Source organism: Quercus lobata, chromosome 10 (assembly GCF_001633185.2).
Source record: "Quercus lobata isolate SW786 chromosome 10, ValleyOak3.0 Primary Assembly, whole genome shotgun sequence".
In the NCBI taxonomy this organism is placed as follows: Eukaryota; Viridiplantae; Streptophyta; class Magnoliopsida; order Fagales; family Fagaceae; genus Quercus; species Quercus lobata.
Window position 1 is genome coordinate 46,166,420 of NC_044913.1, and position 13,681 is coordinate 46,180,100.

At 33.4% G+C, this 13,681-nt stretch overlaps 1 protein-coding gene across 1 annotated transcript; it reads right to left on the reverse strand.

The window, feature by feature from the left end:
* Positions 1-839: 839 nt before the first annotated feature.
* On the reverse strand, positions 840-6,244 carry LOC115963099 (DNA-directed RNA polymerases II, IV and V subunit 12). The gene is made up of 3 exons (XM_031081991.1): positions 6,091-6,244; positions 5,890-5,982; positions 840-1,097 (listed from the first exon to the last, which is right to left on the reverse strand). The coding sequence occupies exons 1-3, from the start codon at positions 6,128-6,130 to the stop codon at positions 1,075-1,077; spliced, it is 156 nt and encodes a 51-aa protein (XP_030937851.1). The 5' UTR covers positions 6,131-6,244; the 3' UTR covers positions 840-1,074.
* Between the last annotated feature and the right edge of the window lie 7,437 nt (positions 6,245-13,681).

Here is a 13,681-nt window from a genome sequence, read left to right on the forward strand (position 1 = left end):
TAAGCAAAGTGAGAAACCATGGAAAAGAGGTTCACCTTACTTTAGAATCACATATTTGAAGTTTTTTAACCAACCCCTTAGTGCCTATAACACAAAGATTAGTTGGAAAAGACAAAGATAATCAAAGAACACCATAATTGTTAGTAATCACAACTCAAGAACAAAAAGATTTGAAAAATGTTTTAAGAAATCAATTTTGGAAAATAATTTCTTCTTTAGAACTAATTAAAGAGAGATTTTTAATGTGTAAAAAACGTGCTAAGGGGTGTGTGAGTTTTGGAAAAGAGAATTAGGTTTTTTTTTTGGCTAGGGACAAGTGGCTGCAGTCTACAATTTTGTGAAGGTAAGCAGTTGTGAATTCATTTGGTGGGATTTACAATCTATAGTTCTCTCTCTCCTTGGGTTCTTTCTCTTTCAAAACTGAAACCCAATTTATCTCTCAATCGGGTAGAAACTCTTGAAATTAATGGAATGATCTTTTTGTCAACTGATGCTGTATTACACTTGTAGTCTCTAAAGAATGAAGGCCTAACACCAATAATTTCTCTCTCAATCGGTAGAAACTCTTGAAATTAATGGAATGATCCTTTTGTCGATGGATGTTCTATCACATTCTTAGTCTCTAAAGGATAAAAGAAGGCCCGACCCCAATGGTTTTTTTTTTTTTAACCACGTGGTTCACTTGAATTCCGTTAGTCAATATTAAAAAAATAAAAAAAAAATAAAAAAAAAATAAAAAAATAAAAATAAAAATCTGGAACAGCTTGGACTTGGAATTGAGAGACTGGAACTGCTGGAGTTCGTGAGCATTGGAAGGAATGGAATTTAAAACCTCGGCATAAACAAAAGGAATCAAATCGGAATCTAAGTAACTATATAACATTAAGGTCCAGATAAAAATTTTTAATCATGAGAGATCAAATCCAATGATCCCAAACTTAGACAGTGCAACTTATAATTTAGTCTTCTATGACTACATACTAAATCACCAAATTAACAAGTTGTAAAATGGACCCAATACAGATAGTCTTTGTTGTTTGCTGCTGCATGCCCCTGCCTCCCCACCTCTCTTCTTCAGCGTGCCTCATATTGAACAACTGCAACAGAAAGCACCATATTAATTCACTGTTCAACGCAACATGCATTGCAAAACCAGATAATTCAATAAGGTTTACAAGTACAAGATTTGCTCCAACAAGATCCCAAGAAATAAGAAAACATTGAGATGCACAGCAAAATATAAAACCTAGAATCCCACCCAGCACTTACCATATTCTAACCATATTACATTAGATAGTGTTTTTTTATTTTATTTTTTATTTTATTTTATTTAAAAAAAAGATTACAATAGACATCTGTTAGTGAAGTCTGTTTGAAAGCACAAGGGCTTTCTAAAACTCCAGATAAGAATAAGAATAAGAATAAGATGAATGGTGAGGCAGTTGGTTCGGTATATCCAAAAAAAGAAGAGCGAAAGAGCTCTGCTTGAAACACCTTGGAATAAAATTGTTCGAAACCATCAATCCCAAAAGGTAGAACTATTAGGAAAAGGGTTACCAGTGTATATCTAGCATATCATAGCAATCTCAGTTCTTTAGTTCTCCTCTCTTTTGTAACTATTTTTTTGTTCTCTTCTTTTTCTTCCTTGTACTTTTTGACTTCTTGGTGCTCCTTTTGCATATGGTAGTTTTTTCAAAATGGACACTTCTTACTTGTAAAAAAAAGTAAAATATATATATATATATATATATATATCTCACTCGGAAGCTTGCCAATAATCTGCACATCATACACTAGCACTATCCCTACAGTGCTATCAACCAAATGCAGGCACTGTATATGCAAATCAGAATAACTCATGAAACCAGGATTTGTAAGATTTAAACCAAAGATGTCGAATGAAGACTCTTAGATACTGAACCAACAATGTTCTATGAGCACATCATATGCTACCAGACATTTAGTGTGAGGTCTGTTTTAGGTCAAACAATTATTTCGGTCCTTGAACTAAGCATCATAGTTTTTTCTTTGATAAGTAACTAGGCGTCATAGTTTATTTCATCCCAAAACTACTTATTATGTCAATTTAGTCCCTGAGATTCTGAAAACAATTCAATGTAACTCTTACCCTCACTGTTGAAATTAATTATCAAAATCATATACAAAAATCAGTTGATTTCTGAAAGGAAAGTGGAGGCAAAGGTAGCAGTAAACCATTTTCATAACTTTAGGTACTAAATTGACATAATTGATAATTCAAGAATGAAATTGAAACCTAACACAGCTCAGAAACCAAAATCATGCCCTTTGTTTTATCTTTTGCTGAACTCCACAAATCAAAATGTCAAACTAATATATATTTTTCAATTGATGCATTTGAGCATTCCATGAATATTGATTATCAGTGAATTTTACTAGCACTTTCCTTTACACAGAGTTGCATTGGTTTTTACTACATGTTGCTATGCATTAAAAATGAACAACATATTTTAAATTCTGGGCGCATCCTAGCTTCCTAGGTGATCCAACATTGGTAATAGATGAGACTTCTCTTAGAAGAGGGAATTGAAATAATGACACTGCATCTAAACACTCAGTAAAATTCACGCATCATACCTAACAAGCATATAAATGAAATAAGCACACCACCTACTTGATAAACATTACACTGCATAGACACTAAACTGAAACACAATGAATCATAATTCAAATGCCTAAACCAATCAATCACAATATTTATTGACACCTTGTTCCTTTAAGAGTAGGCTAGACAACCAAAGCAGATAACTCAACTGTCATGCCCTAGTTGTGACACTAGTAAACCAAACAAAAAGCAGATACAATTTGCTTATAAAATTTATAATTCTCTAATAATCAAAATTAAACACCTTAATGCTATCACATGAAGGAAGGTTTCAGAAAAATATTGAAAGGAAAATACAATTATTCTTGGTCACAAAATATGAACAACTACACGAGGATCTGAAAACCAGGTAATTTATCTCAACTTTAAAAGGAATGTATATAAATATAAGATTACATACAGAGACACACAAATACATGCTTAAATACATAAATAGATAACCTGAAGTAAAACATATTCACATAACTAGGCTCTTACAATTATAGAAGTTGGGGAAAAGAGCAACTTAATAGTAGTGGAAGTTTCTAAGCTTTCTTTATCTAACCTACTAAAGAATCATATGCCATTATGAGATTGGTTAGGCCAACTCAAGGCTAGTTATGCTGCTGATCCATTTATCCAGAGTATCTTAAAGGCTTTTCAATCAGGGGTGGATGGTCCTAAGGGCATTACTCTACAGAATGGATTGCTTTTATATAAGGGCAGAATTTATTTGGGTATTTGTGATTCTTTGAAGATAGCTATCTTGCAGCAAATTCATGATGATCCTTTGGGAGGTCATTCAGGCTATCTCAAGAGCTACACAGGGTCCAAAGGGACTTTTATTGGCCTGGGTTAAGAGCTGATGCAAAGAAGTATGTCAGGGAGTGTGACACTTGTCAAAGGCTCAAGCATGAAACCTGCAGTCCAGCTGGTTTGTTACAACCTTTACCTATACCAGAGAAGCCTTGGGTAGCTGAGCATGGATTTTATTTAGGGTCTTCCAAAATCTCAGATGAAGGATGTGGTTTTAGTGCTTGTGGAAAGGTTTACTATGTTTGTTCATTTTGTAGCTTTGTCTCATCCATATACTGTTTCTAAGGTAGCAGCCCTTTACATGCAAAATGTGTTCAAATAGCATGGTATGCCTACTTCAATTTTCAATGACAGGGACCCTATTTTCACTTCTTATGTTTGGCAAGAGTTGATGAAGCTTCAAGGCATTCAACTGGCCATGTATTCAGCCTATCACCCTTAGATAGATGGCCAAACTGAGGTCGTGAATAGAAGTCTTGAGCATTACTTGAGGGCTTTTGCAACTGATAAACCAGCTTCTTGGGTGGAATGGTAACCTCTTGCTGAACTTTGGTTTAATACCAATTTTCATACCTCTCTCAAGCTTACTATATTTGAGATCTTGTATGGATATCCACCTCCTAGGCTTATGGATTATGTTCCTGGATCAACAAAGGTTGAAAGTGTGGATGCCCATCTAAAATCAAGGCAACAATTAACTTCCTTGTTGAGGCATAATCTGGTGGCAGCTCAAGAAATTATGAAGTTGTATTCTGATGAGCACATAGCTGAAAGGAGTTTTGCAGTGCGTGATTAGGTGTTTCTCAGACTCAAGGCTAATAAACAGAAATCCCTAAAGCACCACCAAGTAAAGAAATTATCTCCTAAGTACTATGGCCCATTTCAGCTTCTGCAGAGGGTTCGTGAGGTGTTATATAATTGGATTTACCCCCAAATTCTAAGCTCCACCCTACTTTCCATGTTTCTTGCTTGAAGGCTAAGTTGGGGCAACATGTGGTCTCTGTTCCAACATTACCACCTACTGATTTGGATGGAGTTGTCACATCAGAACCAGCAGTTGTGCTACAAGAAAGAACTCATCAGCTTCATAGCAAAACTATCACTCAAGTCTTAATCCAATGGCAGGGGGAAGGTCCTGAAGATGCTACTTGTGAGAGTTTGTATATTATGCAGCAAAGATTCCCTCACCTTGTGGACAAGGTCTTCTAAAGGGAAGGGTATTGTTAGGATTACACATTGATATACATTGATAGCTGGAATATGAGTCTGTTATAGTTGGTTACATTGACAGTTGGTATAATAAGTTAGTTAATAGCTGTGTGGTAGTTACTAGATGGAGTTAGTTGTAAGGTGCTATGGGAGTAGTATAAGAGGCAACAACTTGTATACACAAGGAATTTAAGCAAATAGATGTATTCTTCAGTGATTCTTTCCTCTGTTCTCTTGAATAAATCTTCTCTCTATACTTCTTGTTCTTAGGAGGCCCAGCTGACCTTGAATCCTACTCTCTAAATCCCTTTCCCATTCTTTACATTAATCCTTTCTAAATGTGAAAGTTGGTATACTAGTGAAAACCTCCATATTAATAAGCTAGGCCACCGAAGATACTAACAGACAACATCACATAGTTCTCTTTTACAACGAGGGGATTAGAATGCAGAAAAAAAGGCACTTCTCGCTTCTAGAAAGGAGGTCTCCAAAAAAACAGCATATATTTTAGCATTTAGCCCTGATTCTATTAACAAAAATTATGGTTTTAAAAAGACACCTACATATTCATTACTTGCTTTTTTTTGGAGTCTGTAGAATCTTTCAATCTTGCACTAGACCTTAGATCTGATCCTGAACACCACTCAATGACCCCAAAGGTGGAATCTAATATGAACGACTCAGTCTTGAGTTCTTAAAATAATGCACCTGTCTTATGCTCTGCTAATTAACACTAAAAAAAAAAACTCAAATTATTACCCTAGCCAATACCAACTTATAGGAAGCAACCACCATTCCCACTAAGTCTAAAATAAGGCATATGTCTCCAGATCTTCCATTAACTACTTAAAACCCTCAACAACAAAAAAAATAAAATAAAATAAAAAATAAAAACCAAGCCTTAGTCACAAAATTTATGGAGTTGGCTACAGATTCTCAACAAACTAGTTAAAATTAACTACATGTATTCTTCTCTGCAGTTGTATTCAATCCAGAGTCATACTCTCTCTTAGCCTCTATTACCATACCCAACAAGTATATAAATCAGCACAACCTTACAGTTTATCAATAAATTCAAACAGTTTATCAAATAAATAAATTCAAACAGAGTCAAAAACACAAAGCTAATATTCAATTCAATCATAACTATAACATAAAATCCCAAACTTCCATAATAGCAAAAATATAATTTAATTTTCATACCCAAAGAAACAAAAAGAAGAAAGAAAAAAGTAGCTTACTGCGGCGAGTGCGCTTCTTGTACAAGATGCGGTAACCGCACTCTCGGCACTGTATCACATCACCTGGCTTCAGAGTGTTCTCCATCCCACAATCTGTAAAACCCATTAATAATAATAATAATAATAATAATAATATAATCACTATCAATATTGCTGCTTAAATCATAAGTCTATGTTTGGTTGCCAAAAAAACCAAAATACCTCCGCAGATGTAGTTGACTTGTTCCGGTGGAGGATCCATCAAGGAGTTGATGAAGAAATCTTCGAGGGCTTTTCGGGTTTCTCTCTCTGTCTCTATTCAAGTGAACGACCGCTATGTTTTTGTTTTACCCAATATATATACTATATTGAGTTCAGTCTCTGTCTCTATTCGGCGGTCCCTATATATTGAGTTCAGTCTTTCTGTTTTTTTATTTTATTTTTTTTTTTAGTATTTCGATGCGTCAAAGGTTGAAATTCTCATAGCCTATTTTAAATATTGAATTATCAAAATGAAAAAAAAAAAAAAAAAAAAAAACACCATCAATTAAATTTAACCATTTTTTAAGAAATAAAATGAATATTTATTAGAATGAAGGATTGCTCAAAATGCAGTGTCCTTAGAGAATTACAAACTAACACTCATTTGTAAACTTAGAAAATAGATCGGGTCAATTGAGATTGAATTTGACCCTATCGGGCTCGGGTTAGAAATGAGTTTGAGTAAAAAAATGGGTCATTTTAAACAGATTACCAATACTTAGACTTTTAATGTTTGGGTCAACCTAATATGACCTGTATTTTTTCAAATGAAAACGAAACTTAATTTTTGTTGCTTTCAATACGAATAAAATAATAAATAAACAAAAAAATAAAATTTTAAATAATATATAAAATATTTAAATTTACATAGTGTAAATTAAATAATACATAAACACTTAATGTTATACAATCCAAAGTTATTTACAGATCTTATCTTCATCACAATACAATAGAACATTAAAACAAAATGTGGACCATATCACATTATTAGCCTCATCAAGTGCACCTGTTGTTTGTAAAATGTAAATAAAATTAGATTACATACAAAGTTAACTAAATATATATATATATATATATATATATATATAAATATAAAGATTTACAAATAAAACATAGTAACATTTTAGGTAAAATAGAAATAATTAGAATTGTTGTCAAATTTCCACGACAAAAATCCGATAGCATTTTGCCACAAGTGCATCATAGCACACAAAACACTATTCTCACCAAGCTTTCGCTGAGGATACAGCAATAAAGGTGCCTCATTTTCATGGCAAAAAAATTCAACAGAATGTCGCGTTTGGTGTGCTACCAGCTAGGTTTCATGCCTATATATACGGTGTGCGTCAGCGTGTTCGTACTAGGGCGAGCCGAAGCTCACCCATTAAAAAAAGAAAACACATTATTTCTGATGTACTTTATTTCTAATATTATAAGAGTGGTCTCCACTCAAAAGCTCTTGAAATCACCAACTAGTAGCCTTAAGAAAAGCCTGCAGCTCTTATAAGCTGAAAAGTTGATGAGTGAAGATAATTAAGCCCAACAATTCAATAAGAGAACATCATATGATATATCCACAATAAAAATAAGTGATTTATATAAAAAAAGTAAATAACAAATTTTCCATTTGAAATATTACCATGCATTGTAGACAATAAAAACGAATCTCATAACTGAACAAAGTTATCCCTTAGCTATAACAGTTCAAAAAAATCTATAACAGTAAAAATAATAGTATGAAATAAATAAACAATGTTCCCCAACTAAAAACGGTTAATCATTAGACAGTATTTGTTATGTTAGTATTTCTTGCCTACTAAGGAAGAATAGGAGTTAGAATCTCAAATCTCCTTACATATAAGTAGTATCGTAAAGTGTTAAGTGTGTAGCAACTTTGATCCATTCGCTCTTCCATATATATAAGAAGAAACAGAGACTTTTGAAAGAACATAGTGAGTTCCTTTATTTGATGGCCTTTCAAAATTCGAAGATGCTTGTTATAGAATTGAGCATTAAAAAAAAAAAAAAAAAAAAAAAAAAAAAAGAGAGGAAAAAAGATTTTCGCCTATAAGATAACAAAGGGAGACAGAGAGTTTTGGGTTTTTGTAGATTGCACAAATCAAGGAATTTATAAGGCTCAAGTTGATAATTTCTATCATAATTTTGAATTTCTTCAGGCAATGAAATAAGAGAAATAGTGTGGTACTAGTCAGGGACGGAACTAAGATTCAAACTTAGGGGCGACCAAAGTTCTTTGTTCAAGAATTTTAGAAAGTTGGAATATTAATACTAGAAGTTGATAACGATGCATTATTAGCATTAATTTTTTAATTTTTTTTTTGTATTTTTTTTTAAATCGATAATAGATAGTTATAATCAAAAGTTCTGTAAGTCAATTGGCATGTCTTGATATTTTCAAGGTCTAACTAAGGTTAGACTAATTCTTTATTCTATCCACATTATATATATATATATATATATATTTAAATCTATTTATTCTTTTCACATAATTCTATAGCTAATAACTTCATAATGCTATATATAAAAGATTCTAAAAGAAAAAAAAAATACAAAAACTATATTTAAAAGTTCAAATCCATTTCTAGTATTACATTAATAAAACAACTAAAATAATGGTTAATCAACATCATGCAGTAATATTCAACGAAAAAAAGGGTGAGATAATTATTGGTGTCTAGGTTAAAGAATTTTTTATTTATAATTACTTGGTTAAGGTTGAGGTAGCATAAAGATGTGAGATCTATTCCTTTAAAAAATTTCAATTTTGAAAAAGTAGTAAAAAAAGAAAAGAAAAAGAGATATGTCAAACAATCACATGATAATGAACGGTAAGTTTGAGTTTTCAACTATGTAAATAATAAAGTTTTTCCCATCACTACATTAATTTAGCTAAGGCATAATGTTTATTACCAATAGACTAATCACACACATGCTCTGGTGGTAGTTTAGGTAAGACACAAAACAATAGATTGTTGTTTCACACGTGTATTACATTTACGCATGCATGTCAAGTGTGTCCCAAAGTTAATCAAACATTAAAAATTAATAAAATTCTATCATTCAAAAAAATAAAAAATTTCCACGGGTTATGTTAAAGAGTAGTAGCTCTTTAAAAAAAAAAATTCATAGGTTGAGTTAAAGACACCAACTGATCCAAGTTATTGGTGACACTGATTGATGTGTGGATGGAGTAATTAGCAGCATAAGAGTTGTTTCTGTGACTATGGGATGGAGTCATTTGAGAGGGACAAAGAGCTCTCAAATGAGAGGTAAAAATTGGGTAAATATTATTGAGTTTTTGTGATTTGTTTTGCTAGGATTTATAGTTGATTTGTTATAAATTTTTTTTTTTACTTAGACTGTGTCCAAAGATTTTTTTTTTTTATTATTTGAATATGTGAATTGTTTTGTAGATTTTCCTTATTATCCGAATTTGTAAATTGTCCAAATGTTTAGCTAAATGTTTTTCTTGATATTCTTGGGAAAACCAGACAAGGGATGATTTGATAATTTTTTTCATTTTTGGTTTCATGGGTTAGTTTGAAAATTGTTTGGGAGAGGGGGGTCAAGTATATTAATTTTAGAGTCAAAAGTAAATTTTTTATGCTAATATATATACTAGGGAATTTTTTTTCAAAGTCTAGGGGGGGCCATGGCCCCCCTCAGCCCCTAGATAGCTCCATCCCTAGTACTGGTATGTGTGAGTGTGTGTATGAGAGAGAGTTTTTAAATGTTTTTTTAAGCACAGTTTTTTTTTTTTTTTTTTTTTTTTTTTTGAGAAAGAGCACAGTTTTTTCTTAAGCCAAGAAACAAACGCAAAGGAGAAAATTCAGGGTCTTCTCTAGGTGTTTTAAAATACTTTGACCATGAAGAGTTGTAGAATTCAAAGTGAAAATTTCACTATAACGTTGATTGTACCATATTCAGGATTTTGTGAAGAGTTTGTATTTGTTGATAGAGAAAAACATTCTATATTTGTTGTAAGCTCAAGTTATTATGTTGATTTTGTTTGGAGTTGGTCGTATGATTTTTTTTCCCCTTTAGGTTAAACCTATTTCCATATAAATTTTGGTCTTTTATGTTTATGTGTCATTTATTTTCTTTGTGTTTGTAATCGTGTTCATAGCTTTAGTGTTTTGGGTAAAATCATATATATATATATATATATATATATATATTACTTGAAATCATTTATTTAATTTTCTTAATTTACATTAGACTAGGTTGTGCCTTAACAATAAAACACACACACACACACACACACATATATATATATATATATATTAAAATTGAAGAAGGTCAACACGGTGGAACAAGCAAAGTAAAGAAGAAAGAAGGAAAGACTAAAGGGGAGTCCACGCGTCAGAGAAACAAGAAGAAGCAAATAGAAGTGACAGATGTCAAATTGTAATTGGATGTATTAATAATTAGTTAGTTAGTTATTTTTGGAGGGAAAATTTGTTAGCCCCTATTTCCGTGTATATAAAGCATAGGTGATAATTATTTTGTAACTACTTTCATTTTCTTCATTCAAAGAGTAGATTCAGTTTTTCAATCTCTCTCTCTTTTCTCTGTTTCTAATATGGTATCAAAGCAAGTTTTTTGAGTCCTCTTTCATTTTCTTAGTTCCTAAACAGAATTTAGTGCTTTGTTTTTATTTTTCTTTTCTCATCTATGGCTTCCAATTCCACAACCAACACTCAATCTCAAATTGTGCATTTAGTACCTGCTTCAAGTGCAACAATAGCAGATGAATATGCAAATAATCCTTTCTTTCTTCCTACGAATGAAAATCCAAGTCTCATGCTTACATCGCAACCACTCACTAGTCCAAAAAATTACATGAGTTGGGCGCGATCTGTGTTTTTGGCTCTAAGTTCCAGAAACAAGTTTGGTTTTGTGGATGGATCGATTGCTGAGCCTGATTCATCTTCTTCATTGTATAATTCTTGGAGTAGATGCAATACCACAATGCTTTCTTGGTTAATGAATTCACTTAGTCTGGATTTGAACGCTAGTGTTATGTACATCAACAATGCCAGAGATTTGTGGATTGATCTCAAAGATAGGCTATCTCAAGGTAACACTCCAAGGTTGTTTGAGCTTGGGAAGGAAATTGCACATCTTGCACAAGGATCACTTTCAGTAAGTTCTTACTTTACGAAATTCAAGACCTTGTGGGATGAGTATGCTAATTACCAGCCTTTTACAATTTGTACATGTGCTTGTACTTGTGGTTCTAAGTCTTCTCAACTTGATGCTCATCATAAGGAGCATGTTTTTAGGTTTTTGATGGGACTGAATGATGGTTATGGCCATGTTATAAGTCAGATTTTACTAATTGAACCTTTGCCCTCTCTTAGCAAAGTGTGCTCTCTGATCTTGCAAGAAGAGAAGAGGAGAAACATTGGTCAAAGTTTCAACATGATTCATTCAAGTGATGTTGCTGCTATGTATGTGAATAATAGCAAAGTTTTTCTTGGTCATCAAGGACATAAGAATGAAGGTAAAAGGGGTAATGGCAAGAAAGACAGGCCTGTATGCACTTATTGTGGCTTTACTGGACACATAGCTGATAGATGCTATAAGCTCCATGGTTACCCTCCTAGTTACAAGCCAAAAGGAGGTAACAAGGCCATGGCAAATCAGGTTGCTTCAATGCAAACCACAGGAAGCTGTGGATTTGATCCAAATGTGCATTCTGATTTACTGTCTGGTGGTCTGCATTCTGGTTTTTTGCTTGGAGGAGCTTTGCAAGGTGCTAGTGTTCAATCAAATTTGGCTTCACAGAACCATGTTAGTCACTCTGGTGGAGGTTCTTTTGTGCAAGCTAGTCCACAGTTATCACTGTCATAGGCTCAATGTGAGCAATTTCTAAATTTTCTGAAGTGCCATATGGCTGCTAGATCAGGCAATGATGCTTAGACTGGTCACCAAGTTGCTTCTGTTATGACTTCTTACCCTTCCATTCCACATCCTTTGCCTTCCACATCATCCTCTCCTTCTACTTCATCAAATTTTTCAGGTAATTCCTTCTGGATTCCACCTAATCTTTCCCATTCTATCTTTGCTGCTCAAGTAGTTGATAGGCAAGCATATAAATCCAATACTTGGATCATTGATATAAGAGCAACAGACCACATGGTTCATTCTATTACTCAATTGACTTCAATTACCTCAATAGTCCATACTTTTGTCTATTTGCCTAATGGGGAACAAGCCTTAGTCACACACATAGGCATAGTGCATATTTCTTCTACTTTAATTTTAACTGATGTCTTATATGTGCCCTCTTTTACATTCAACTTGATTTCTGTTAGTAAACTCACAAAATCACTTTGTTGTTGCCTCATTTTTCTTGGTGATTGTTGTTTTATTCAGGACCTTGCTTAATGGAGCATGATTGGTCTGGGTAAAGCACACAATGGCCTATTTCTACTGCAAGATTCAGGTTGTAGATCTTCTACATCTGTACTTGCTGTTGCTGTTACTTCTGTTTCTTCATCAGATTTATGGCATAGTAGATTAGGACGTCCTTCTCATTCTAAACTTCAATTGTTGAAGCAACATGTACATGATGTTAATATCAATAAAACTGCTTCTTGTTGTGATATTTGTCATTTTTCAAAACAGAAGAAACTTCCTTTTACAGCTAGCACTCATGTTTCAACTAATCCTTTTGATTTACTTCATTGTGATCTTTGGCGTCCATTTGCTACAAACACTATTGATGGTTTTAAATTTTTCTTAACAATTGTGGATGATTTTACTAGATGCACTTGGGTATATTTGCTCAAACATAAGTCTGAAACACAAGTGTATCTTCCACAATTTACTTCTATGGTGTCTACACAGTTCAATTGCAAAGTCAAAACTATAAGGAGTGATAATGGAACTGAATTCTATATTAAGGATTTCTTTCAATCAAATGGCATTTTGCATCAGTTGACTTGTGTTGATACCCCTCAACAAAATGGTGTTGTTGAGAGAAACACCAACACATTCTCAATGTTGCAAGAGCTTTAAGGTTCCAATCACAACTTCCTTTATGTTTTTGGGGAGGTTGCATTCTAACTGTTGTTTACCTTATTAATAGACTTCCTTCCAAGTTATTAGGTAAAAAAAGTCCATATGAGCTTCTTTTAAAATCAGCACCATCTTATAATCATCTCAAATGTTTTGGTTGCTTATGTTTCATTTCAACTTTACCTCATAATAGAGACAAATTTGCTCCTAGAGCTAGGAGGTGTGTTTTTAGGCTATTCCCAAGGCATTAAGGGCTATAAGGTACTTGATCTCACTTCCAATTTTGTTCACATATCCAAAAAAATTATTTTTCTATGAGCATATTTTCCCTTATGCTCTTTCCTCACAACCTTCCCTTTCTTATTTAGATGATTTCATTTTTCCTCATTGTATTTCAGAATCATCTCAATTTGTTGATCCTATTAATCTTTCTTCCTCTATTTCAAATGGCATTCCTTCCACCTCTGATGTGGATCCTAGCACCCTACCTGCTGCAACATCTGATGTAGCACCTGCTGCACCTAGCATCCTGCCTGCTACACCATCTAGTGCAACACCTGATTTTGCAGAACCTGACCTTGTTGCCATTCCTTCATTGACTTCTACTCTTAGTACCTCACCTACTGTTTCACCACTTACCTCACCTTCAACTTCCAATCCTACTCTCAGAAGGTCCACTAGATCACATAAACCACCTCCTTACCTATCAATATGCTTGCAAGTC

What these genes read in the sequence shown, in the direction of transcription:
- LOC115963099 (XM_031081991.1), bottom strand. Translation starts at nt 6,130, where the DNA reads ATGGATCCTCCACCGGAACAAGTCAACTACATCTGCGGAG. An exon ending in AGTCAACTACATCTGCGGAG is followed by an intron (nt 5,983 to 6,090) that starts GTATTTTGGTTT and finishes TGGGTTTTACAG; the next exon opens with ATTGTGGGATGGAGAACACT. An exon ending in CAAGAAGCGCACTCGCCGCA is followed by an intron (nt 1,098 to 5,889) that starts GTAAGCTACTTT and finishes TTTCTGTTGCAG; the next exon opens with TTGTTCAATATGAGGCACGC.